This window comes from Oncorhynchus mykiss, chromosome 21 (assembly GCF_013265735.2).
Source record: "Oncorhynchus mykiss isolate Arlee chromosome 21, USDA_OmykA_1.1, whole genome shotgun sequence".
NCBI classification, from domain to species: Eukaryota; Metazoa; Chordata; class Actinopteri; order Salmoniformes; family Salmonidae; genus Oncorhynchus; species Oncorhynchus mykiss.
Window position 1 is genome coordinate 50,616,650 of NC_048585.1, and position 27,195 is coordinate 50,643,844.

The 27,195-nt window shown below is 44.6% G+C and overlaps 2 protein-coding genes across 4 annotated transcripts in view; both read left to right on the forward strand.

The window, feature by feature from the left end:
- Window positions 1-4,633: 4,633 nt before the first annotated feature.
- Window positions 4,634-7,385, forward strand: msantd1 (Myb/SANT-like DNA-binding domain containing 1). Of its 2 annotated transcripts, none has more exons than XM_021578144.2 (3): window positions 4,634-5,222; window positions 5,490-5,777; window positions 6,187-7,385. In XM_021578144.2, the coding sequence occupies exons 1-3, from the start codon at window positions 4,963-4,965 to the stop codon at window positions 6,485-6,487; spliced, it is 849 nt and encodes a 282-aa protein (XP_021433819.2). In that variant the 5' UTR covers window positions 4,634-4,962; the 3' UTR covers window positions 6,488-7,385. The 2 variants fall into 2 exon arrangements, with proteins under 2 accessions (XP_021433819.2, XP_021433820.2); XM_021578145.2 differs by having other exon boundaries at window positions 4,636-5,216.
- Window positions 7,386-12,762: 5,377 nt separating this feature from the next.
- LOC110500660 (regulator of G-protein signaling 12) overlaps window positions 12,763-27,195 on the forward strand; it is a 78,168-nt gene continuing 63,735 nt past the window's right edge. For both annotated transcript variants that reach the window (XM_036958126.1, XM_021578147.2), the window contains exons 1-3: window positions 12,763-12,960; window positions 13,692-15,660; window positions 26,334-26,435. In XM_036958126.1, coding sequence (XP_036814021.1) covers window positions 13,786-15,660; window positions 26,334-26,435 — 1,977 coding nt within the window. In that variant the 5' untranslated portion in view covers window positions 12,763-12,960; window positions 13,692-13,785. The remainder of the gene's footprint in view (window positions 12,961-13,691; window positions 15,661-26,333; window positions 26,436-27,195) is intronic.

Genomic DNA, 27,195 nt, shown 5'->3' on the forward strand with positions numbered 1-27,195 from the left:
CTGGTCTCAGACGATCCCGCAGTGTAGTTTCATGTGGTCTGTGGTTGTGAGGCCGATTGGATATACTGCCAAAATCTCTAAAACAACATTGGAGGAGGCTTAAGGTAGATAAATTAACATTACATTTTCTGACAATAGCTCTGGTGGACATTCCTGCAGTCAGCATGCCAATTGCACGCTCCCTCAAAACTTGAGACATCTGTGGTATTGTGTTGTGTGACAAACTGCACATTTAGAGTGGCCTTTTATTGTCCACAGCACTAGGTGCACCTGTTCCTGTCAGCTTCTTGATATGCCACACCTGTCAGGTGGATGGATTGTCTTGGCAAAGGAGAAATGCTCACTAACAAGGATGTAAACAAATTTGTGCACAAAATTTGAGAGAAATAAGCTTTTTGTGCCTATAGAACATTTCTGGGATATTTTATTTCAGCTCATGAAACATGGGACCGACACTTTACATGTTGCGTTTACATTTTTGTTAAGTATAGAACTAGAAATACATATGAAGCAAGGTTTGCTCTTCTGCCATCTTTTGCCACTTCAGGACAGACATGAAAACACATCAATATGTAGTGTTTTGTGGTCATGTGTGACTTAGCAGCGATCATGGGTTCAAACTCCCACAGGGAACACTTACAAAAAATGTATGTAATCAATTTATTGTAAGTTGCTTTGGATAACAGTGTCTGGTAAGTGCTCTAACATAAACCTCTAGTTCTCTGTCCATTTCAATAATGGATGTTTTCTATAGAGAAGTGACAGCAGTGATGGATTGTGAGAAGCTGCCAGTGTTATGGCATGATTAAACGACTGTCAGTTTCTATGGAGCAGATGGACCAGGAGGTCAAATAAGGGTAAAATAGTGTAAAGACATAGTGACAGAAAGTGTCACTAATAAAGACAAAGTGATGGTAAGTCACAGATGGATCCGTCTATTAGTGGCAATATAATCTCTTTCGACTTCAATGAGGCCCCTTCTTGGAAATTTGAGGATTGGTTGGGGGTGTTTTCACATGTAGCCCTCTTTAAAAGCAAGCTCCAAGGTGAGAAAAGGATGTACTATGTACTCCTGTTGGAGATCTCAGCAGGCTAACCGAACAGACACTATTACGTCCATGTTGTCTCCAGAGTGTTTTGTGTAAACTAGTATTGAAACCTACCATTGACTACAGTATAATGGAAACTAGTATTGAAACCTACCACTGACTACAGTATAATGGAAACTAGTATTGAAACCTACCACTGACTACAGTATAATGGAAACTAGTATTGAAACGTACCATTGACTACAGTATAATGGAAACTAGTATTGAAACCTGCCATTGACTACAGTATAATGGAAACTAGTATTGAAACCTGCCATTGACTACAGTATAATGGAAACTAGTATTGAAACCTGCCATTGACTACAGTATAATGGAAACTAGTATTGAAACCTGCCATTGACTACAGTATAATGGAAACTAGTATTGAAACCTGCCATTGACTACAGTATAATGGAAACTAGTATTGAAACCTGCCATTGACTACAGTATACTGGCTCGTATCCATCAGTGCACACTGTTTTGTAGGCCCGGGGTGATACCGATATCGCAATATTTTTTCCATGCCAAAAATTAAAATGCAAAGCAGACCAAACTCAGACCAAAAACCTCTTGTATGTCAAATATATTGTGTGCTATAGCTTGGGAAATAAATACATGTGACTCTGGATGACAACATAATGATGTTAATTTCCAACATTAGGGCTGTTTTCCTAAAGAAGTTAAATCTGCGAGAGAGAGAGAGAGAGTGAACCTGAGAGAAAGAGAGAGAAAGAAAGGGAGGGAGAGACATTGTAAAAACCACCAATATTGATATGTTTATTTACTGGATCTTCCCCCACTATTAGTACTACAACTATTTTCACATTGCTAAAACTAACATCAACAAAAAACGATTAGAAATGAACAGTAAACATTGCACTAAAAAAGGTTCAAAAAAGATAACCATTTCAAGTGTTATATTATCAGTGTTTTAGCAATGTGAAAATAGTTGTAGTACAAATAGAGGGGGAAGATGCAGTAAATAAACAGATCAATATTGGTGGTTTTTACAATGCCTCTCCCTCCCTTTCTCTCTCTCTCTTTTCTTGTTTTTTTGTTGATGTTAAATGTATTTCTTCTCACTTTAATGTATTGTTTATTTCACTTGCTTTGGCCAGGTAAACATATGTTTCCCATAAAGCCCCTTAGAAATGAATTGAGGGAGAGAAAAAGAGAGAGAGAGAGAGAGAGAGAGAGAGAGAGAGAGAGAGAGAGAGAGGGGGGAGAGAGAGAGAGGGGGGGGGGAGAGAGAGAGAGAGAGCGAGAGAGAGGGGGGAGAGAGAGAGGGAGGGGGGAGAGAGAGAGAGAGTGAGAGAGAGAGAGGGGGGAGAGAGAGAGAGAGAGAGAGAGGGGGGAGAGAGAGAGGAGGGGGGAGAGAGAGAGAGAGAGAGCGAGAGAGAGGGGGGGAGAGAGAGAGGGAGGGGGGAGAGAGAGAGTGAGAGAGAGAGAGAGAGAGAGAGAGAGGGGGGAGAGAGAGAGAGAGAGAGAGAGAGAGAGAGAGAGAGAGAGAGAGAGTGAGAGAGAGGGGGGGGGGGGGGGAGAGAGAGCGAGAGAGAGAGAGAGAGAGTGAGAGCGAGAGGGGGGGGGGGGGGGGGGGGTGAGAGAGAGAGAGAATTCAACATCCCAATTAGGATCTGGCTAAAAATACTTGAAACAGTTATAGAACCCTTTGATGTCTGGGTTCTGCTTACCAACCAATAATTCACAAAATGGGACAAACACCAAACTGCATGCAGAATTCTGCAAAAACATCCTCTGTATCTAACGTAAAACACCAAATAATGCATGCAGAGCAGAATTAGGACGATACCCAATGATCAAAATCCAGAAAAGAGACGTTAAATTCTACAACCATCTAAAAAGGAAGCAATTTCCAAACCTTCTATAACAAAGCCATCACTTACAGAGAGATTAACCTAGAGAAGAGTCCCCTCAGTAAGCTGGTCCTGGGGCTCTGTTCACAAACACACACCCCACAGAGCCCCAGGACAGAAACAAAATTAGACCCAAACAAATCATGAGAAAACAAAAAGAGAATTACTTGACACATTGGAAAGAATTAACCAAAAAAACGAAGTAAACTGGAATGCAGTTTGGCCCTAAACAGAGAGTACACAGTGGCAGAATACCTGACCACTGTGACTGACCCCAAATGAAGGAGAACTCTGACTATGCACAGACTCAGTGAGCATACTGAAAGGTTGCTGGATCGAATCCCCGTGCTGACAAGGTAAAAATCTGTTGTTCTGCCCCTGAGCAAGGCAGTTAACCCATTGTTCCCTGGGAGTCAAAGACGTGGATGTCGATTATGGCAGCCTCTTTGATTCAGAGGGGTTGGGTTAAATGCGGAAGACACATTTCCGTTGAATGCACTCAGTTGTACAACTGACTAGGTATCCCCCTTTCCCTTAGCCTTGTTATTGAGAGAGGCCTCCGTAGGCAGACCTAGCTCTCAAGAGAAGACAGGCTATGTGCACACTGCCCACAAAATGAGGTGGAAACTGAGCTGCACTTCCTAAACTCCTGCCAAATATATGACCATATTAGAGACACATATTTTCCTCAGATTACACAAACCCACAAAGAATTTGAATACAAATCAGATTTGGATAAACTCCCAAATCTATTAGGTGAAATACCACAGTGTGCCATCACAGCAGCAAGATGTGTGACCTGTCATCACAAAAAGGGTGAACCAGTGAAGCACAAACACCACTGTAAATACAAACTATATTTGTGTTGATTTATTTGCCCTTTTGCACATTGTTATAACACTGTACATAGCCATACTAGAACATTTGAAATGTCTCTATTCTTTTGAAACTTTTTTGAGTGTAATGCTTACTGTTAATTTCTAATTGTTTATTTCACTTACGTTTATTATCTATTTCAATTGCTTTGGCAATGTAAACATGTTTCCCATGCCAATAAAGTCCATTGAATTGAATTGAGAGAGAAATAACATGCTGAGCTCACCCTTGCAGGCCAAGGTCCATATTGTGGTGTGGGTGGGGGAGGGTGTTCAATTGTCCACACATAAGCTGACCTACCGAAAGGACTCCCATTGTCTTGGATAATTAGAATACACTGACTCCCCCCCTGAATGTACTCTACAACTACCAATACATTCCCATTTCAATACAATTGTTCCCCCTGCACTTTCATATCATTTGCATATCATTTAATTGTGCATTGAGAATAGTATCCACACACTGCCAAGTATGCTGCTTTTGATAAAAAATGTAGGTGTCTTTTCCTCAAGTGAAGAGTAATATACTCCTGTTTGCACCACTTTGACTGCAAAAAGCCAGTCCCTGTCTGTTATTAAAAGCATTTAAATGCTTTAACATCTTGGCAGCCTGCCCAGTCCAAAGGCCTGTTGCCAAGGAAACAAATGACACCTGCTCTCTTGCTCTACTCCCTCCCCCAAGGCTCATATTTCAAATCTGTTTTTCCTGTAATCTCTGGTATACCTCATTGCCTTTCAGCTAAAAGCTTTTTGTTGTGGCATTGGAGCAAGAGAGCGAGAGAGAGGAAGTGAAAGAGAGGGAGTGGTTAAGAGAGGGGGAGGGAGGGAGAAAGAGGGGCCTCCTCCTAGTTGCTAGGGCAACTTGACATCACAGTGACGATTTCCTCCATTTAAAAGCTTTTAACCGGATCCCTCTCCTGCCCTAGGGCCCATTTTGAGTCCTCTTTCAGCTAAGCTCGGGGGAAGGGCACAGCACAGGCAGAGCGGTGTGTGACTGTTTGCAACCACATTCCACTGACATAATGCTAGACAGCAGAGAAGGGCTTCAAACTAAACCGTTTTTGGGGCCTATTTTTGTTTACAGAACCAAAACAGGAAGAGAGTGCTTTTGAGAGGGCTTTCAAAATGGCTGCAGAGGAGAGTTTTAGTTACCTCATTCCGGGCCACAGCGAGAAGCACAGAAGGGCCCGAAACTGGACCGATGCAGAGATGAAGGGGCTTCTGTATGTATGGGAACAGAATGTCGCTGAGCTGAAGAAATGTAAGAGGAACGCCAAGATCTACGAGAAGATGGCCCAGAGGTTCTTTGAGCTCACTGGAGAACAACGCCACCGGGAGGAGATAAAGATGAAAATCACCAACATGTCTTTCCAGTACAGGCAAGTGTAAGAAATACCTTCTATTTATTTTGGGGGGTGGGGGTTGAAAAAGGTGGCAACATAAATCCACAAAAATCTTGTATTGTATGAATGCACTTTAATATCCAGAAAGAACTGAAGTAGGCTACGTTGGAATGTAACTCCACAGGTGTCTGAGCATCCTGCATAACTAGAAATCAATACAGGCTGCTATGATACTTAGAAACCAAGACTTCTTATGTCACCTACTTTACCCAAACCAATATATACCATCCTTAACTCCTTATTTGACAGGAAAATGAAGTGCACAACCAATGGGAGCGGTGGGACACCCGACTGGCCGTACTACAAAGCAATAGAGAAGCTCCTCACCAAGACTGACGACAATGGGACTATGAACTCGTTTGAGCTCCAGTCTCCTGGCCCCTCCACCTCCACAGAGGCCTCGATGTCCCATGCAGAGGGCCTCCCCACGGGCTTCCTTCCGGAGTACACAGGCTCCTCGGACGAGATGGAGATGAGGAAGGACCTGATTGGATGGGAGAGCTCTGGCAGCCTGCACTCTGGACTTCCCTGTCCCGAGTAAGGCCATGTTTACATATTGGGCTTCAAATGAGGAAACAGAGAGAGAGAAAGAAAAAGAGGACACCTCCTGAGAGAGAGAGAGAGAGAGAGAGAGAGAGAGAGAGAGAGAGAGAGAGAGAGAGAGAGAGAGAGAGAGAGAGAGAGAGAGAGAGAGAGAGAGAGAGAGAGAAAGAGAGAGAGAGAGAAAGAGAGAGAGAGAGAGAGAGAGGGGGGGGGCGGGGTGGGGAGGGGTATCAAGCTGGGGAATTGAGCTAAACTGCCTAATTTCCCATTATTTTGTAGTGAAACCGCTTTACCAAGTTTGATCAAAAATGGCCCTACAAACAGAACTCTTGAATGCTTGTATAACTCTCTATAAATTATGTCGTTACCATTGCTTTAACTAACAAAACCCCTTTCTGTCCAGTTCCCACCCGGCGCCGGCCAAGAGGAAGAAAGTGCACCAGCACCTGTCTCTGAAGCGGCGGAAGCTGAAGGTGATGGAGGCCATGCTGCAGGAGCAGCGGAAGGTGAGCCGGGCGGTGGAGGAGACGTGCCGCGAGGTGCGCCGCGTCATGCACCAGCAGAACTTCCTCCAGGTGCAGAGCCTGCAGCTCCAGGAGCGCATGATGAACCTGCTGGAGAAGATGATCCAGCCACTGACGGCCCCCACGTCAGCCTGGGGTGCTGCTGCCCAGCCTGGGGTCAAAGAGCCAGGCCAGGGATGAAGGGTCCAGTGAGGGGTCAAGGAGGGTGGTGGTGGTCAGGACTCCCTAAAAACACGCCACTTCGATACAAGTGACTTTTCGTAGCAGGTTAGGTGAGCATTTCTGCTGACCCTAAAACCTAACCCTTTCCCTAACCTTAACCTAATTCTCCTAACCTGCTACATTAATTATCCTAACCTGCTGCGTAAGTTCTCCTAACCTGCTACGAAAAGTCATAGCTGTATCGAAATTGCGTCCCGGTGGTGCTCACTATATGGCTATGCTAGAAAATAAATGCCATATGCTACATGGCTATGTGTTATATGGTACATGGCTATGTGTTATATGCTACATGGCTATGTGTTATATGGTACATGGCTATGTGTTATATGCTACATGGCTATGTGTTTTATGGTACATGGCTATGTGTTATATGCTATAATATGGCTATGCTTCACTTTTTAACAACTGATTGAGAGTAAATAATGTCAATCTCACCCTAACCTTACCCCTGACCTGAATGGTCAATGGCAGAGAGAGGAAAAAGCAACTTGCTCATCAGTGCTGAGGCCGGTTTTGTCCTTTCTAGCATGGCTATCTAGTGGTTGCTGTGAGAGAGTGAGAGGTCAGGGGTGAGGGTTCAGAGGTGTATGGCTGAGGCTGCTTTAAGACAAGTTCCACCATTCATTGATCGTTTTGAGCGATATCTACAAGCTAGGAAAATACTGTGCTTATTCACATTAACAAAAGACAACGTTTGTCCACAAATTCTATATTTTAATGACAAAAGGCATGGGCATTTGGTGTTGTATCACTTATTTTCTAATGTGTGTCCTGTTATGGTGTATGCATCTTCCAACTAGCATAGCCTACTTGTTTGAAATGTATGACTGAAATAAAAACATATGTTCTGTTGTCATTTTTTGTCTCTTTCAACTATTCCTGATACAATATTGTCTCCCTTTCATCCTAAATATTGTTATAATGTAGCCGACATAAAGTCAGCATTCACACTGTGTGTACTGTAATGTAATATGATCTCCAAACAATAACACTTCATATTAAATGATAACATACAGTACCAGTCAAAAGTCTGCACACACCTGCTCATTCAAGGGTTTTTCTTTATTTTTCCTATTTCCTACCAAAAAAGTGTTAAACAAAATCAAAATATATTTTAGATTTTAGATTCTTCCAAGTAGCCACCCTTTGCCTTGATAAAATCAGAGCATCTGCTGTCTCAGCCACTGCCTGTCACCAAGGGTGTACCCCAAGGCTCGATCCTAGGCCCCACACTTTTCTCAATTTACATAAACAGCATAGCTCAGCTGGCCCCTCCCCGGATTTTATGTTAAACGCTCTACAAAAAAGCTTTCTTAGTGTCCAACAAGCTTTCTCTGCCCTTAAGCTTGTTCTGAACACCTCCAAAACAATGCCCCTTTCCCCACAGGTGTGATTACTACCTCTGAGGGTTTAGAGCTTGAGGTAGTCACCTCATACAATTGCTTGGGAGTATGGCTAGTCGATACACTGTCCTTCTCTCAGCACAAAGCTGCAGGTTAAAGTTAAATCTAGACTTGGTTTCCTCTATTGTAATCGCTGCTCTTTAACCCCAGCCGCCAAACTAACCCTGATTCAGATGATCATCCTACCCATGCTAGATTACGGAGGCATAATTTATAGATTGGCAGGTAAGGGTGCTCTCGAGTGGCTAGATATTCTTTACCATTCGGCCATTAGATTTGCAATCAATGCTCCTTATAGGGCACATTACTGCACTCTATATATACTCTTCTGTAAACTGGTCAGCTCTGTATACCCGTTGCAAGACCCGCTGGTTGATGCTTATTTATAAAACCCTCTTAGGCCTCACTCCCCCCTATCTGAGATATCTACTGTAGCCCTCATCCTCCACATACAACACCCGGTCTGACAGTAACATTCTGGAGGTGTTTTGAGTCATTGTCCTGATGAAAAATAAATGACAGTCCCACTAAACGTAAACCAGATGGGATGGCGTATCGCTGCAGAATGCTGTGGTAGCCATGCTGGTTAAGTGTGCCTTGAAATCTAAATAAATCACAAACAGTGTCACCAGTAAAGCACCCCCACACCATCACACCTCCTTCTCCATGCTTCCCGGTGGGAACCACACATGCAGAGATTTTAATTTTAATTTTATTTAATCTTTATTTAACTAGGCAAGTGAGTTAAGAACAAATTATTATTTACAATGACGGCAAAGGCCTCCTGCGGGGACAAAACACATCACGACAAGAGAGACACCACAACACTACATAAAGAGAGAACTAAGGTCAACAACATAGCATGGCAGCAACACATGAAAATACAGCATGGTAGCAACCATGAGCATCCGTTCACCTACTCTGCGTCTCACAAAGACATGGCTGTTGGAACCAAAAATCGCAAATTTGGAGTAGATGTTGACATGTTTCTGTTACTTGAACTCTGTGAAGCATTTATTTGGGATGCAATTTCTGAGGCTGGTAACTTTAATGAACTTATCCTCTGCAGTAGAGGTAACTCAGGGTCTTCCTTTGCTGTGGCGGTCCTCATGAGAGCCAGTTTCATCATAGCGCTTGATAGTTTTTGCGACTGAAAAATTGACTGAACGGGTTGACTGACCTTCATGTTTTAAAGTAATGATGGACTGTCGTTTCTCTTTGCTTATTTGAGCGGTTCTTGCCATAATATGGACTTGGTCTTTTCCCAAATAGGACTATCTTCTGTATACCACCACTACCTTGTCACAACTGATTGGCTCAAATGCATTAAGAAGTAAATACATTTCACAAATTAACTTTTAACAAGGCACACCTGTTAATTGAAATGCATTCCAAGTGTCTACCCCGTGAAGTAGGCTTGAGAGAATGCCAAGAGTGTGCAAAGCTGTCATCAAGTCAAAGGGTAGCTACTTTGAAGAATCTCCGATATAAAATGTATTTAGATTTTTTGACCCTTTTTTGGTTATTACATGATTCAATGTGTTATTTCATAGCTTTGATGTCTTCACTATTAGTGTCTATCACTATTCTACAACGTAGAAAATAGTAAAAATAAAGAAAACCCTTGTAATAAGAAGATGTGTCTAAACTTTTGACGGGTACTGTATAATGTGTAACAAAACATACTACAGATGTAGGATCTTAATTTGATCATCCTGAGAACTTCTTTGCGATGCAGGACATTGTAACGATTCTCCTCGTCATCTGAGGAAGAGTAGTCAAGATCGGACCAATGCGCAGCGTGGTATATGTCCATGTTAATATTTAATAAATCAACTGAACACTGAATAACAAAACAACAAAGAGAGTGAACGAAACAGTCCTGTAAGGTGCAAATACACAAAACAGAAAACAACTACCCACAAAACAAGTGGGAAAAACAGGCTAAGTATGGTTCTCAATCAGAGACAACGATTGACAGCTGCCTCTGATTGAGAACCACACCAGGCCAAACACATGGACAACCAAAACTAGAACAACACATAGAATGCCCACCCCAACTCACGCCCTGACCAACCTAAACAAGAAACATAACAAAGGAACTAAAGTCAGGACGTGACAGACATGTTTAACTTGTAGTGTATTTGAGGTTTTAAAAGGCTTCTGAATTTCCACTTTCAAATGGCAGACTTGATTTTCCCTTATGAAAAATGTATCAACCCTTAAAATAAAAGTGCATGAAATATAATCCACACCATTCACATTTTCTGTTGCTGCTGGATTATTTTCCTGCTGTATCAAACTGGCTCAAATTAAGATCCTACATCTACACTACTGTTCAAAAGTTCGGGGTCACGTAGAAATGTCTTTGTTTTCCATGAAAACATGCATGAAATGAGTTGCAAAATGAATAGGAAATATAGTCAAGACGTTGACAAGGTAATACATCATTATTTTTAATTGAAATAATAATTGTGTCCTTTAAACTTTGCTTTCGTCAAAGAATCCTCCATTTGCAGCAATTACAGCCTTGCAGACCTTTGGCATTCTAGTTGTCAATTTGTTGATGTAATCTGAAGAGATTTCCCCCCATGCTTCCTGAAGCACCTCCTACAAGTTGAATTGGCTTGATTGGCACTTCTTACATATCATACGGTCAAGCTGCTCCCACAACAGCTCAATAGGGTTGAGATCAGGTGACTGTGCTGGCCACTCCATTATGGACAGAATACCAGCTGACTGCTTCTTCCCTAAATAGTTATTGAATTGTTTGGAGCTGTGCTTTGGGTCATTGTCCTGTTGTAGGAGGAAATTGGCTCCAATTAAGCTCCGTCCTCAGGGTATGGCATGACGTTGCAAAATGGAATGATAGCCTTCCTTCTTCCAGATCCCTTTTACCCTGTACAAATATCCCACTTTACCACCACCAAAGCACTCCCAGACCATCACATTACCTTCACCATGCTTAACAGATGGCATCAAGCACTCCTTCAGCATCTTTTCATTTTGTATGTGTCTCACGAATGTTCTTCTTTGTGATCCGAACACCTCAAACTTAGATTAATCTGTCCATAACACTTTTTTCCCAATCTTCCTCTGTCCAGTGTCTGTGTTATTTTGCCAATCTTTTCTTTGTATTGGCCAGTCTGAGATATGGCTTTTTCTTTGCAACTCTGCCTAGAAGGCCAGAATCCCGGAGTCACCTCTTCACTGTTGACGTTGAGACTGGTATTTTGCGGGTACTATTTAACCAAGCTGCCAGTTGAGGACTTGTCTGTTTCTCAAACTAGACAATCTAGTGTACATGTCCTCTCTATTCTGGTTATATCCAGTTTGCTCTGTTATGTGAAGGGAGTAGTACACAGCACTGTACGAGATCTGCAGGTTTTTGGCAATTTCTCGCATGGAATAGCCTTCATTTCTCAGAACAAGAATAGACTGACGAGTTTCAAAAGAAAGACCTTTGTTTCTGGCCATTTTGAGCCTGTAATCGAACCCACAAATGCTGATGCTCCAGATACTAGTCTAAGAAGGCCAGTTTTATTGATTGATTTATTGAGTTTTCAACTGTGCTAACATAATTACAAAATGGTTTTCTAATGATCAATTAGCCTTTTAAAATGATAAACTTGGATTAGCTAACACAACGTGCCGTTGGAACACAGGAGTGATGGTTGCTGATAATGGGCCTCTGTACGCCTATGTAGATATTCCATGAATTATCAGCCGTTTCCAGCTACAATAGTCATTTACAACACTAACAATGTCTACACTGTATTTCTGATCAATTTATGTTATTTTAAATGGACAAAAAATGTGCTTTTCTCTCAAAAACAAGGACATTTCTAAGTGACCCCAAACTTTTCAACGGTAGTGTATCTGAATGTGATATATCTGATATGACAGCTAGTGCCTTGACTGAAAAAGTCCTCATTCAGAGGGAAGGGATATACAATATATGTTGTTAAAACCATTTTTTTTATCACATTGAGCGATTGAAAGTGCAAGACATCGTAATTAGACAAATCTAGGAAATGGTTAGTGTTGTGGATAATTTGAGATGACAGTTCCATTAACTCACTTAAAACTGCATTGTCTTGAAGTGCTCTCTCATGTGAAACCATGGGATTAAATAGAAGGGAGTTGAATGTAGTTTTGCCACATATAGGCTTTGCATTTTAGATTTGTGAAAACAGCTAAATAATATACAGAAAAATATACAAAAAAATATCAATAGCCTGCTCATTTGATTCAAATGACTATCTATCACTTCACTATCTTACAAGGTCTAAGGTTTTTGTCCAGAGTTTTAGTAGGCCTAAACATGCATAAAACTTCTCGGCTTTCACTGTTTCCATTGACTGACTCACTGTGTCTATTTGACTGTGGTGTGCAATAGGACCATGTGACTCACTCCTATTGCAACCTTGCAACATTTTGACCATAATTCACTGTTTTTTTGTTGTTGTTTTTCTTTCCTGGCAGGATGCAACAAATGATCACCTCTTAAGAGGTGTAATTCATCCTGTCATGTTAATTAGCTTGTTATATATACATTATTATTTTTGTGGTGGTTGCATTTAATAGCCATTTAGGCTACATCTGCATAGTTATTTGTCATGCTTAGTAAAGTGTAAATTAGCGCATGTTGGTAATGATATGTGTTTGAAATGTGACCTGAACAACATCAACAATGTTTTTATTTAGGCTATCAATTTCAGATGATCAGAACCAATAGGATCACCGCAAATATTTGAATATTGAGCTCTCAGACTGGGGGATTGGCGTAAGAAATCACGTGCTCTGAAAACGATGTCATGGTTACTATGAAAGACGCTTTGTATTCCCCAACAATGAATGGAGGCGGGTGGAGTTTGTCATCCGTGGTATATGGAATAGCATAATACTGGAGGGAAACTTTGGAAAATATAAGTTATGTTACGGAAACTACGCACGTGTGGATTTCTAACTCGTTTGTACTGTTGGGAGTATGCAACCTTTAAACTGACTTCATGAAGCTTTTAAACGGTAATTTCAGTCTCAGCACTGGCAACATTATATCTAGACGTCGAGAGTGTGGGAGACTACTTTACATTTAATACTAGGAAATATTTTAGCAAGGCTATATTTTGTTTTGTTGTATTTTGATGGACAATGCCGAACTAGTCTGCTGTTTTGTAAACATTTAACCAAGAGCGGTAGAGAAACGATGTCAAACGAAACCAAATCAAGGCGCTCGAGCATGTTTCTTTAACAAACGTCTCGCTTGAATGCTCGTGCATTGATTGAACGGTTCTCGAGAAGGGGGCCAGCTGGCGCTGTCTACTCTTTGGCAAGGAGATGGTTCATTTGCACGCTGACATGGAACGAGGCTAAATGGTCTCTTCAACCCACACCTGTCTGCTTAAACTATAACAACTCATGTATATATTTTCGTTAAAAAAAATTGGAGATTGTTATAGTGTGCAGCATTATTGCTGCAGAATGAAATCTTACAGTATTTTCTTTACAGTGAATGTTTCTAAAATAATGGGGAAATATATTTTATGGCTTTTGTGCACAATACATTGTATCACACCATTATTATTTAGTTTATACATTGTATAACAAACAATATGTTGTGTACCATAATGATATCACATGATAAGTGTTACAGTTTCAGTTTGTTAAAAATAATGTTACAGTAGGCCTATGCCTAATCATTATTTAATACACTGTATCTCACTCAGCTTAAATCTCTCTCTCTTGTCTACTTTTAGTGTTTTACACTTCAGTGTTGGCACTAAAAAGATACCACTCCATAGTGACATTCGGTTCCAACGCTCTGCATCTGAAAAAACGGCCACATTCAGGATGAGGATGCCGGGACAGGCTGAAGGGGCGCGGAGGCGTCTGGATTTGACCTCTCCTCATGAAGTCAGACGGGTTGAGGTTGTTCGAGGACGTGTAGGATACGGGTTTACCTTATCGGGACAAGGCCCGTGCCTCTTGAGTGGAATATTGGAGGGCAGCCCTGCAGACCATGTGGGACTGAAGCAGGGGGATCGTATAGTGAGCGTCAACGGAACTGATGTGGCAAAGGCATCCCATGAGGTTGTGGTGCAGTTGATTGGCACCTGTAAAGGCCCCTTACTTTTGGTGGTGCTTGTCGGGAGTGGGCCCTTGGTGGACCTATCCTCCAGCGACGAGGAGTTAAGGATTTCTAGAATAGAGGGAAAGGAGCTTTTTCAGAAGGGGGGAGTTTTTCGCACTGTTTCGGCCCATTCTGGCAACTCGTCATCTAACTCCGTAAATGCCAACCCAGCTAATCCAAGACCTGTGTCAGAACCTGACATGTCCCACTGGAACCAGCCTTTGAACTCCAAAACTCAGCCTGTCTTCCTTTCTGCGGAGGAAACCGCCCGAGTGGCAGACGGCGACTCTGTTTTCAACGAGCAGGAGGATGATGTGAATCGAGACTGGAGTATTCTGAACACAGCCATGGTGGTGGGCTACCTGGGCTCTACTGAACTGATCTTGGCCTTGTCCAGACACGGCTCAGAGGACGACTGCCTACAGGTGATCCGCGGGTGTATCAGACATATGGGCACAGAGCAGGAGACCCACACGCTGGTGATGATGAAGATCATGTTCGACTGCGTCCGCCTCTGTGATGACACAGGAGCCGTCCTGGCCGCCTTCCCTGCCGAGAACCTTGTCCTGGGCGTGGTGTGTTCCGAGGACAGGCGCTTTTTTTGTCTGGTCACCACTGCACACATCTCTGGCGGCCACGTTGGCCAGAACGGTCCCCTGAGTACCTCATGCCACGTCTTCTTCATCGACCCTGAGCTGTGCCACCACAGTGACCACCTGGGCATCACAGGGCGCTTCGGCATCGACTGCACCCCCGACCCAGACACCCAGGGCTGCCTGGAGTTCCCCCTCACTCCCCCCTCCGTTCTCCAGTTTGTATCTGTCTTATACTGTGAAATGGGGGAGGCAGTGGAGAGGCTTAGAACCAGGCTGGACAGAGACTCAGCCCACCACCTCCACACGCAACAGAATCGCAGCAGCACCGGTAAGAATGGCAGCGCCAGCAGCAACGGAGACAGCGGGATCGGAAACACCTCCCCCCCTGAGGAAAGAGCGGACAGGGATTTCCCCATCGCCCGCGGAAACGACCCTGGGGGCCAGCTCCCCAGCTGTCCATGGGAGGATTACCCCCAGGCTGAAGGAGACCTCACCCAAATAGTAGCTCATCAAAATGGCTGGCTAAAACTAAACGGCCATCCTAATCCAGGCAGCACAAATTCCCTTTCCGAATCTCTACCTGGCCCGGCGTCATTAACCGGCCTATGTGGTGGTCCTCCTCCCAGGTTGGAGTTTCAGTTCAAGCCCCCGCCACCACCGTACCCTCTGGCTAAGAACCAGAAACAGAACCTAACAGGAGGAGGCTCCTTCAGAAGCAGTCAGCGCTGGTTCTCTATGAGTGTTAAGCAGAGGTGGCCTAAAGGCCGATGTGGAGAGCCCGAGTCCCAGGCAACACCGGCCACTAACAGCTGGTCAGGACCAGCCACGGTGGGTAGCACCAACGCTCTGCCACCCCCCATGAGCCAGATCCCACCAGACAGGTACCTGGCAGCAGAGACCATGATGCTGCCCCAGAGGGAGGAGTGGGCCAAACGACTCTGGAGAGTAGAATCTGGAGAGCTGCTGAATGGAAATCCCAGGAAAGATGCCAATACCAAGGTGAGATAAGAAGAGGGAATGCTGTTGTGTTGCATGATGTGTCAATGCTTGTATGTGTTTACTGAATGTATTTATCCTTTATCTAACTAGGCAAGTCAGTTAAGAACGAAGTCTTATGTACAACAACAGCCCACCCCAGCCAAACCCTAACAACACTGGGCCAATTATGCACCACACTATGGGACTCTCAATAACAGCCAGTTGTCATACAGCCTGGAATTAAACCAGGCTCTGTAGTGACTCTTCTAACACTGAGGTGCCGTGTCTTAGACCACTGCACCACCCAGGAGCCCAGAGTAAAATTTTCCAGGGTGTAACCCTAACCCAAAGTTAAAATAGCTCCTATATTTGCTTTGTGCAACGCAACAAAAATACATTTGCATGCTCCCTTCTGTTTAGCATCTGGTTGTGTGTTTCTGTTTGCTTTATGTTCAACTACATTCTACAGGAAGTGATAAAACAGTTGCAGGAGTTGAGTTGCCAGGCACTGAGAGGTTGGACAGACCATTCACTCTGACACAACAGCCATTTCACTGCTGTGAATTGAGCTTGAAAAAGCCACCTGTTAGTGTATACCTCAATGATGTCATTGTCATAAATCCACATCCAGAGAAAGTTCAGTTCCAAACAGCCTTTTCTGTTCTTCTCCTCATTGTCCACAAGATGTCCCTGTTTCACAATTTAACTGTGATGGGAGTGAGTTTCCCCATGGAAGAAGTACTTAAATGGTTACTTACAGGTAACTGCAAAAATAATGGAAACACTTGAGTAAATGTGGGATACAAAGTTTATTGAAAGCAGGTGCTTCCACACAGGTGTGGTTCCTGAGTTAATTAAGAAATTAACATTCCATCATGCTTAGAGTCATGTATAAATATGTTGGGCAGGCCATTATTTTGGCCATTATCACAGTAAATAAAATTATATTCGTCGCATTCTTCGTTAACAACAGGTGTAGACTAACATTGAAATGCTTACTTACGGGCCCTTTCCAGCAATGCAGGTGAAAGAAAATAGCAAAGTAATAATAAATACACAATGAGTAACGATAACTTGGCTACACAGGAGGTTGGTGGCACCTTAATTGGGGAGGACGGGCTCGTGGTAATGGCTGGAGCGGAATTAGTGTAATGGTATCAAATACATCAAACACATGCTTTCCATGTGTTTAATGCCATTCCATGTGCTCCGTTCCAGCCATTATTATGAGCAGTCCTCCCCTCAGCAGCCTCCACTGCTTGGCTATATGGGGTACCAGTACCAAGTTGATGTGCAGGGGTATGAGGTAATTGAGGTAGATAGAGTGCCTTCATAAAGTATTCATGACTTATTCCACATTTAGTTGTGTTACAGACTTTGTTTCTCACCCATTTACACACAATACCCCATAATGACAAAGTGAAAATATATGTTTTTAGATTTTTTTTTATAGCAAATTTATTGAAAATGAAATACAGAAATATCTTGTTTTCATAAGTATTCACAACTGAGTCAATTCTTTGTAGAAGCATCTTTGGCAGTGATTACCGCTGTCTTTCTGGGTAAGTCTATAAGAGCTTTCCACACCTGGATTGTGCAACATTTGCCCATTATTCTTTTCGAAATTCTCCAAGCTCTGTCAAGGTCTGATCTTGCCATAGATTTTCAAGCAGATTTAAGTCCAAACTTTAATTCGGCCATTCAGGAACAAGCATTTCGCTTTACCCGCAATAACATCTGCTAAATATGTGTTTGTGACCAATACAATTTGATTTGATTGATGTTGTCTTCTTGGTAAGCAACTCTAGTGTAGATTTTGCCTTGTGTTTTAGGTTATTGTCCTGCTGAAAGGGGAATTCATCTCCCAGTGTGATGGAAAGCAGATTGAACCAGGTTTTCTTCTAGGATTTTGCCTGTGCTTAGCTCCATTCTGTTTCATTTTTTTATCCTGGAAGAACTTCCCAGTCCTTAACGATTACAAACATACCCATAACATGATGCAGCCATCACTATGCTTGAGTGGAGAGAGTGGTAATCAGTAATGTGTTTTATTGGATTTGCCCCACTTTGTATTCAGGACAAAAAGTGGCTTAATTGCTTTGCCACATTTTTTGCAGTATTACTTTAGTGCCTTGTTGCAAACAGGATGCATGTTTTGGAATATTTTTATTCTGTGCAGGCTTCCTTCTTCTCATTCTGTCAGTTAGGTTAGTATTGTGTAGTAACTAAGAGGTTGTTGATCCATACACAGTTTTCTTGTCACGACTTCCGCCGGAGTCGGTCCCTCTCCTTGTTTGAGCGGCGCGCGGCGGTTGACGTCACCGGCATACTAGCCATCGCCGATCCACTTTTCATTATCCATTTGTTTTGTCTTTATTTTCTACACACCTGGTTTCAATTCCCCCATTACATATTCATTATTTAACCCTCTGGTTTCCCACATGTTTGTGTGCGTGTTTGTTTTATTGCTCAGGCTGTTACTGACAACTGGTATTTTGTTGCTTTGTTATTACGCCCGTTTATTTCGTGGTGCCGGTATTTTTCCCGCACCATAGTATTGTGTTTATACTGGTGTTATCTTGTATTAAACACCTTGTCCACGCATCTCAGCTCTCTTGTGCCTGACTCCTTTCACCAGTTACCCACAGCCTTGACAGAAACACACACCCACTCGGAATGGAGTCAGCAGGAGCAGGTGCCCCTGCAGCAGGGGTTGAGGAGCGAGTCCAGCAGCACGCTGCCATGCTACAGCATCTCGGCAGCGCCATGGCTCGTGTTCTACAAACCATGGAGTGCTGGGAGAGAAGAGGAGTCCCTCCAGCGTCTCCACCAGCACCACCAGTCTCACCATCACTCACCCCTCCTTCACCCGGGCCCAGTGGGATTCGGCTCGCCCTCCAGAGGGAGTATGATGGAACGGCGGTGGGTTGTCAGGGGTTCTTGCTCCAGCTAGAGCTCTACCTGGCAACCGTCCACCCGGCTCCCTCGGGCCGTGAGAGCGTGGCCGCCCTCGTCTCCTGCCTCTCAGGGAAAGCTCTGGAGTGGGCCAACGCCGTATGGGGAGAAGAAGAAGCGGTGTTGGACCACTTCGAGGATTTCCCCCACCGCTTCCGGGCAGTCTTTGACCACCCGCCTGAGGGTAGAGCGGCGGGTGAACGTCTCATCCACCGGAGGCAGGGACGAGGAGCGCACAGGAGTTTGCGTTGGAATTCCGGACCCTGGCCGCCGGTGCGGGATGGAACGACAGAGCCCTGATTGATCATTACCGGTGCAGTCTGCGTGAGGACGTCCGGCTGGATAACCTGCTCGCTACCCGCGGACGTTCAGATCGGGGTCTGTCGGTTCCATCCCACACCGGCGGCCAGGGTCCGGAATTCCAACGCCACCGCTCCGACGCCCATGGAGCTGGGAGGTGCTGCACTTAGGGCGACCGGAGGAGGGGCCATTCCATGCACCATCTGTGGCCGCAGAGGGCACACTGCCGGTAGGTGCTGGGGAGGTTCCTCTGGGAGTCAAGGCAGCAGGCAGGGCACTCTCGTGTCACCCCAGGTGAGTCGGCACCAGGCTCAACCAGAGCCCCCTGTTGCTCACATGTTTTTGTTTATTAATTTTCCTGAGTTTTCCCCGCATTCCCAGCATAAGGTACTCGTAGATTCAGGCGCAGCTGGGAATTTTATTGACATATCATTTGCCCATAGTTTAGGGATCCCCATTGTTCCTGTGGATATGCCCTTCCCTGTGCACTCCCTAGATAGTTCACCATTAGGGTCAGGGCTAATTAGGGAGGCCACCGCTCCACTGGGCATGGTTACGCAGGAGGGTTTCAAGGAGAGAGTCAGTCTCTTCCTTATTGATTCTCCTTCGTTTCCCGTGGTGCTGGGCCTACCCTGGTTGGCCTGTCATGACCCCACTATTTCGTGGCAACAGAGGGCTCTCTCGGGGTGGTCACGAAAGTGCTCAGGGAGGTGTTTAGTGGTTTCTGTCAGTGCTACTACGGTGGAAATTCCAGATCAGGTCTCCACCGTGCTCATCCCCTCTGAATATGCCGATTTGTCTCTTGCCTTCTGTAAAAAGAAGGCGACTCAATTACCACCCCATCGACGGGGGGATTGTGCGATAAATATCCTGGTAGACGCTGCACTTCCCAGGAGTCACGTGTATCCCCTGTCGCAAGAGGAGACGGCGGCTATGGAAACATATGTCTCAGAATCTCTGGGGCAGGGGTACATTTGGCCCTCCACTTCACCTGCCTCCTCGAGTTTATTTTTTGTGAAGAAGAAGGATGGAGGTCTGCACCCATGTATTGACTGTCGAGGCATCAACCAAAACACTGTGAGGTACAGTTACCCGCTACCTCTCATCGCCAGTGTGATCGAGTCAATGCACGGGGCACGCTTCTCAGGAAGCAGGAGCGCTTACAACCTGGTGTGTATCCGGGAGGGGGACGAGTGGAAGACGGCATTTAGTACCACCTCAGGGCACTATGAGTACCTCGTCATGCCGTACGGATTGATGAATGCTCCATCAGTCTTCCAGGCCTTGGTAGACAAGATTTTCCGGGACCTGCACATGCAGGGTGTAGTGGTGTATATCGACGACATTCTGATTTAATCTGCGACGCGTGCCGAGCACGTGTCCCTGGTGCGTAGGGTTCTTGGTCACTGTTGGAGCATGACCTGTACGTTAAGGCTGAAAATTGCCTGTTCTTTAAACAGCCCGTCTCCTTTCTAGGGTACCGCATTTCCACTTCAGGGGTGGAGATGGAGAGTGACCGCATTTCCACTTCAGGGGTGGAGATGGAGAGTGACCGCATTTCAGCCGTGCGTAATTGGCCAACTCCCACCACGGTAAAGGAAGTGCAGTGGTTTTTAGGGTTTGCCAACTACTACCGGAGGTTTACAGCTGGGTGTCTGTATGTTCCGTTTGCTGTTCTTGACCGTTTGATCAATTGGGCCTACACGTCACCCTCCTCTGGTTATCCTGGCATCAGTCGGACAGTGCGCTGTCTTAGAGGGAAGTACTGGTGGTCCACCTTGGCTAAGGACGTGAGGGTTTATGTTTCCTCCTGCTCGGTGTGCGCCCAGTGCAAGGCAAGGCCCCTAGGCACCTGCCCAGAGGGAAGTTACAACCCTTACACATTCCACAACGGCCGCGGTAGCACCTGTCGGTGGACTTCCTGGCGGATCTTCCTCCCACACAGGGTAACACCATGATCCTGGTCGTTGTGGATCGGTTTTCTAAGTCCTGCCTTCTCCTACATTTGCCTGGTCTCCCTACGGCCCTACAGACTGTGGAGGCCCTGTTCACACACATCTTCCTGCACTACGGGGTGCCTGAGGACATAGTATCTGATCGAGGTCCCCAGTTCACGTCAAGGGTCTGGAGGGCGTTCATGGAACGTCTAGGGGTCTCGGTCAGCCTTACCTCAGGTTTTCACCCCGAGAGTAACGGGCAGGTGTAGAGAGTAAACCAGGATGTGGGTAGGTTTCTGCTGTCTTATTGCCAATACCGGCCGGGGGAGTGGGCGGCGTTCATACCCTGGGCAGGGATGGTCCAGAACTCGCTACGCCACTCCTCTACCAACCTCTCCCCCTTCCAGTGCGTACTGGGGTACCAGCCGGTTCTGGCGCCGTGGCATCAGAGCTAGATCGAGGCTCCTGCGGTGGAGGACTGGTTTAGGCACTCAGGGGAGACATGGGACGCCGCTCATGTGCACCTTCAGCGGGCCGTGAGGCATCAGAAAGCCAGCGCAGACCGCCACCCCAGTGAGGCCCCAGTGTTCGTACCGGGGGACTGGGTCTGGCTCTCGACCCTCCACCTGCCCTGCCTTGAAGCTGGGCCCGTGGTTTGTGGGGCCGTTCAATGTCCTGAGGAGAGTGAACGAGGTTTGTAACAGTTTACAGCTTCCCCCAGATTACCGTATAAACTCCTCGTTCCATGTGTCTCTCCTCAGGTTGGTGGTAGCTGGTCCAGTCCAGGAGTCTGAGGTGCGGGAGGTCCCTCCGCTCCCTCTGGACATCGAGGGGGCCCCGGAGTATGCAGTCCGATCCATACAGGACTCGAGGCGTCGGGCAAGGGGCGTTCAGTACCTCGTGGAGTGGGAGGGGTACGGTCCGGAGGAGAGCTGCTGGGTGCCGGTGGAGGACGTATTGGACCCTCGATGCTGCGGGAGTTCCACCGTCTCCATCCGGATCGCCCTGCACCTCGCCCTCCGGGTCGTCCCAGAGGCCGGTGTCGGCGCACTGCTGGAGCTGCGTGTCAAGGGGTGGGTACTGTCACGACTTCCCCCGGAGTCGGTCCCTCTCCTTGTTCGAGCGGCGCTCGGCGGTCGACGACACCGGCCTTCTAGCCATCGCCGATCCACTTTTAATTTTCCATTTGTTTTGTGTTTTGTGTTTGTTTTGTGTTTTCTACACACCTGGTTTCAATTCCCCCATTACATGTTCATTATTTAACCCTCTGGTTTAGTACCATGTTTGTGTGCATGTTTGTTTTATTGTTCAGGCTGTTATTGACGGCTGGTATTTCGTCCCGGGTTTTGTTATTACGCCTGTTTATTTCGTGGTACCGGTATTTTTCCCGCACCATAGTATTTATACTACATATACATACATATACATACATACTATGTGTTTATACTGGTGTTATCTTGTATTAAATACCTTGTCCACGCATCTCAGCTCTCCTGCGCCTGACTCCTTTCACCAGTTACCCACAGCCTTGACATTACTTCTATCACAGCTATTAAACTCTGTAACTGTTTTAAAGTCACCATTGGCCTCATGATGTAATTCATAAACAGTTTCCTTCCTCTCCGGCAACTGAGTTAGGAAGCACACCTGTGGCTTTGTAGTGACTGGGTGTATAGCCCAAAAAATAATTAATAACTTCACAATGCTCAAAGGGTTATTCAATGTCTGCTTTTTTCTTCTTCTTACCCATCTACCATTAGGTGCTTTTCTTTGTGAGGCATTGGCAAACCTCCCAGGTCTTTGTGGTTGAATCTGTGTTTGAAATTCACTGCTTGACTGATAATTGTATGTGTGGGGTACAGAGATGGAGTAGTCATTTAAAAATCACGTTAAACACTATTATTGCACATTTTTTTACTCCTCAACTTATTTAGGCTTGCAATAACAAAGGGATTGAATACTTATTGACTCAAGACATTTCAGCTTTTCATTTTTTTATTAATTTGTAAAACAAAAATTGAGAAACATAATTACACTTTGATATTATATGGGGTATTGTGTGACCCCAAAAAGATCTCTGTTTAATTCATTTTCAATTCAGGCTATAACACAACAAAATGTGGAAAAAGTCAAATGGTATAAATACTTCCTTAAGGCACTGTATGTACATACAGTATAACTAGGAATAAAGTGACTAGGCAACAGGATGGATAATAAACAGTAGCAGCAGTGTATGTCAAAAAAAGTTTGCGCAAAAAGTGTCAATGCAGACAGTCCGGGTACCTATTCGGCTAACTATTTAACTAACTATTTTGCAGTCTTATGGCTGGGGGGTAGAAGCTGTTCAATGTCCTGTTGGTTCCAGATTTGGTGCATCGGTACCGCTTGCCATTCGTTAGCAGAGAGAACCGTCTATGACTAGGGTGGCTGGAGTCTTTGACAATTTTTAGGGTCTTCCTCTGACACCGCCTGGTATAGAGGTCCTGGATGGCAGAGAGCTCGGCCCCAGTGATGTACTGGGTCGTACGCACTACCCTCTGTAGCGCCTTGCGGTCGGATGCCAAGCAGTTGCCATAACAAGCGGTGATGCAGCCAATCAAGATCCTCCCAATGGTGCAACTGTAAAACTTTTTGGGGATCTGAGTGCCCATGCCAAATCTTTTCAAAGCCTCCTGGGGGGGGGGGAAAGGTGTTGCCATGCCCTCTTTATGACTGTGTTGGTGTGTGTGGACCATGATAGATCCTTAGTGATGTGGACACAGAGCAACAGAGCAGCTCTCGACCTGCTCCACTACAGCCCCGTCAATGTGAATGAGGGCATTCAGCCCTCCGTTTCCTGTAGTCCACGATCAGCTCCTTTGTCTTGCTGATTTTTGCGTACCATAGAGAGTTGAAAATAAATAGAAGGGAGGGCCAGAACAGTAGTCTAATGCTTGGGAAAGATTTGGTGAAAGAGGATGATAGCAGTGTTATGTGTGATGATTGTGAGGCGCTATAGAAATTCGACAGTCGCAAGATGGGGACTTCAGAATGTCACATCAAGGGAACTGTACTGTTCAGATGGGTTAAATGGAATTCTAACCTATCTGAACTCTGGACACTGACTGTAGGTCTATAACCTCTCACATAGCTGAAGATAGTGTTAACCCCTGCCGAATTAAGCATTGCTCGCAGTGACTCGGGAACAGAAGTGTAGAAATATTATTTATTTTCGCATCACGACAGAATTACAGACGGTCCCTGACGGCGCGTTCAAAGTGTTGTCTTTATCAGCATCATAAAAGCTGATTGTATTTCAACCACATAAAATATGCATTCAAGCCAAACTGAAATCTTATCAAAAACATGTTGGGTCGTTTTAACAGCTTCTAATTTTCCTCAAAACCGGTCAAACTGATGTCATTTGGAAATTTTGCACAAAATGTTTCGTTAGTGCATGTTCTCTGCGGTCCCTTAAAAGTCTTTGCTGCTTGAGAGAAGCTGAGATGAAAGCGAAAACAAACTTTACCGATGTCGACTAGATTTAAGCATTCATTCTATTGTTTTATGACATTCTGGTGAGCAAGGGTTTGTTTAGTCTTCTAGGGCAACAAGTATTGACAGAAGAGAAGCTGCATGTATCTAATTACTAACAAACAGCCTACCAAAATGTCAGAAATTATAAACAGAAACCTAGGCATATCAAAAAAGGGCCTGTCAAAAAAATAGTTCTGCTATCCATTTTCTATTTGCGGGCTAGGGTTAGGTGTCGTCCTCACAATTTCACTTTATCACATACTGTGTAGAAGGCCGGTTGCGGATGGGTTATTAGCAGTTGCGGGCTGGTGAACAAACAGCTGACCCACGCATCACAAGGCCCAACGCCCTATTAAGACACTTTATGATGGTGTTTCCTTTATTTTGGCAGTTACCTGTATACTGTATACTCAATATGTTTCCTGTTGACACAGAAGTAAAGGTGCATTCTAAACTTTTGGAAAAATCCTCAAAACATATTAAAGTACTTTGAAAAGCCAATACAGAAAGTTAACCTTTTATAATATGTTTCTCCTGTGGCTACGCTATTGCATGCATGAGTACAGTAGATAAAGATGGATTTGTTCCATGGAATATCAGGCATTTGGCAAAACAGAATCTTTGCACAAATTGAGAGAATCCTCCTCTACCATCTGATGCATTTCTATTTCCGCTCTTCTTTCTGGTACAGAGAGCAGATTACCCGAGTCAGATGATAGGGGAAAATATTACGCTGTTTATCGTTGTGTTTGTCTCGCTGTTTATCCAAGCAAAAGTTATTATCCTGTGTGCATACACCGGATGAATAATGTGTCTGTCTGAAATGTCCTCTGTTCTGAAAATAAGTTTTGCACAGGAAGCTAAGGCAAATTACAGGATAGAGCCCATGTGATACCATGGTAATTACCGGCAGTTTTTTATTCCAGCTCAGACATTAGGCTGGGCTTTCACCCATCATTATAATAGCAGGGCTGCTGGCGAAATGTGTGTCTCATGCTCCTTTGGTGTAGCAGTGAAACGGTGAGATTAAGGTGCAGATGAAAGGGGAGGAGTTGAGTTTGATGGAGGCTTTTGAGGTAAAGTAGGTGAACATCTATTTTTTCACTACCTCAGCTCAACTGGTGTCTGTGAAATCGTCAACATTGTGCAGAACTGAGACTAATGGGCCGTGTGTGTGTGTGTAGCCAGTCCGTTATTTTTGTACAATCTGTTGGCCAATCACAGTTATGTTGTCGGGCAGGAAGGGAGTTGCGTGTCAGGACCCCTGTTTATTTAAGGACACGCCATATGGCCTGAAGGTCATGGCAGGAAGAACATCTGTCATCATCTTGGTTGGTTTACATCATCTTGGTTTAATTGCCCAGTGAGATAGTCTCTTATCACTCGCAAATCTCTCCAAAACTACAAGCTTGTACAGTGTATAGGGATATGCCTATTTTGTATGGAAATGTATTCCAGACAAAGGGATGATCACCATTGACAAGTTTACTTTACTAATCCCTAATGCTTACATCATGTTAAAGGTGTTATGTCATGTTTATGATGGTGTTATGTAGGCTCATGACCCATAGTTAAGTATGACAGAAACCATGATAGGATCAGTGGTCCATGTAGTAGTGTGATGTTTTGGCACAGTCTTTATCCCTTTCCTGCAGTCAAATGACCTTGTGGCCTCATGAGTGGAATGTTATTAATAGTTTTAATTAATAGTTTTAATTAATCAACATTTATTTTTTTATATTTCGAACAGTTTTGTTATATTTCAGTGTTCTGTGATGTATATGAAGTATCAAAATGGAATTCATTTCAACTCTATATCTGCATGGTACAGGTGTCTTATTTTTTTTAAAGCCCATAACCATGTGTGTGAGGTGTGTACTTTTGTTTCAAAGTAGATTTGTTTAAGACTACTAAGAAATACTCAGTGTGACCCTGATTTAGCCCACTGCAGTAAAAGGTTAATGTTCTCTCTTCTCCCCATGACAGGGCTCCAAGTTCTGGGGCATTGGCGCCGGACGCTCCTCTGGCCGTCGCTCCTTTGGACACTCCAAGAGGCTCAGCCTGGCACGATCACTGGACGACCTGGAGGTAGGCCCTATGTCCAGTGCAGTATTTATAACTGTTGTCATATCGTTTAAAACCTAGCACCATCCTACTCGGTTTGCCTGGTATTAACCCCATTTGTGTTTCTGGAATTTGAGTTTTTTGAATTAGAGTAAAATATCTGGTGTTCAATCAACTTAATTCAATAAAACTCTGTTCTGGCTTATTGTAACATTGTAAAATGGCCCTGTACCGTTGTGTACCCATCTTTATTGGGAACTGCATTTTGAGGGCTTGCGGCTCGCTTATATGCGGAGGAGTTGGTCAGCTTGACTAATTTGGACATTCAGCCGAACCTCCCTCCCCCGTTCTGCTCCAGTTTCCATTCTTTTTGAACCTTTCATTTCTGTTTGCCTTCAACTCTCATATTTGGTGCCACACTTGCGGCGAGGGTGGCTCACAAAGTGGTCTTTGTGTGGGCTCGAGGCATGGGCCCTGTTGGTTTGGCCTTGTTAACGAGCAGCCTGAGGCATGGGCCCTGTTGGTATGGCCTTGCTAACGAGCAGTGCTACTAAATGACGTTCCCACATTTCTCCCCTATTAGCATTGCTCAGGGATTCTACAGCCCCTCGCTATCACACACACACACACACACACACACACACACACACACACACACACACACACCCTAAACAGTAGTGTCAAAAACTTGAGGCATCTGGTTCTGTTTAAGTTCAATAGGGTTTTCAACAAGTCTCTTTGGAACATAAACCTGTATCTTATATAAAATGGCGCCGACAGAGAT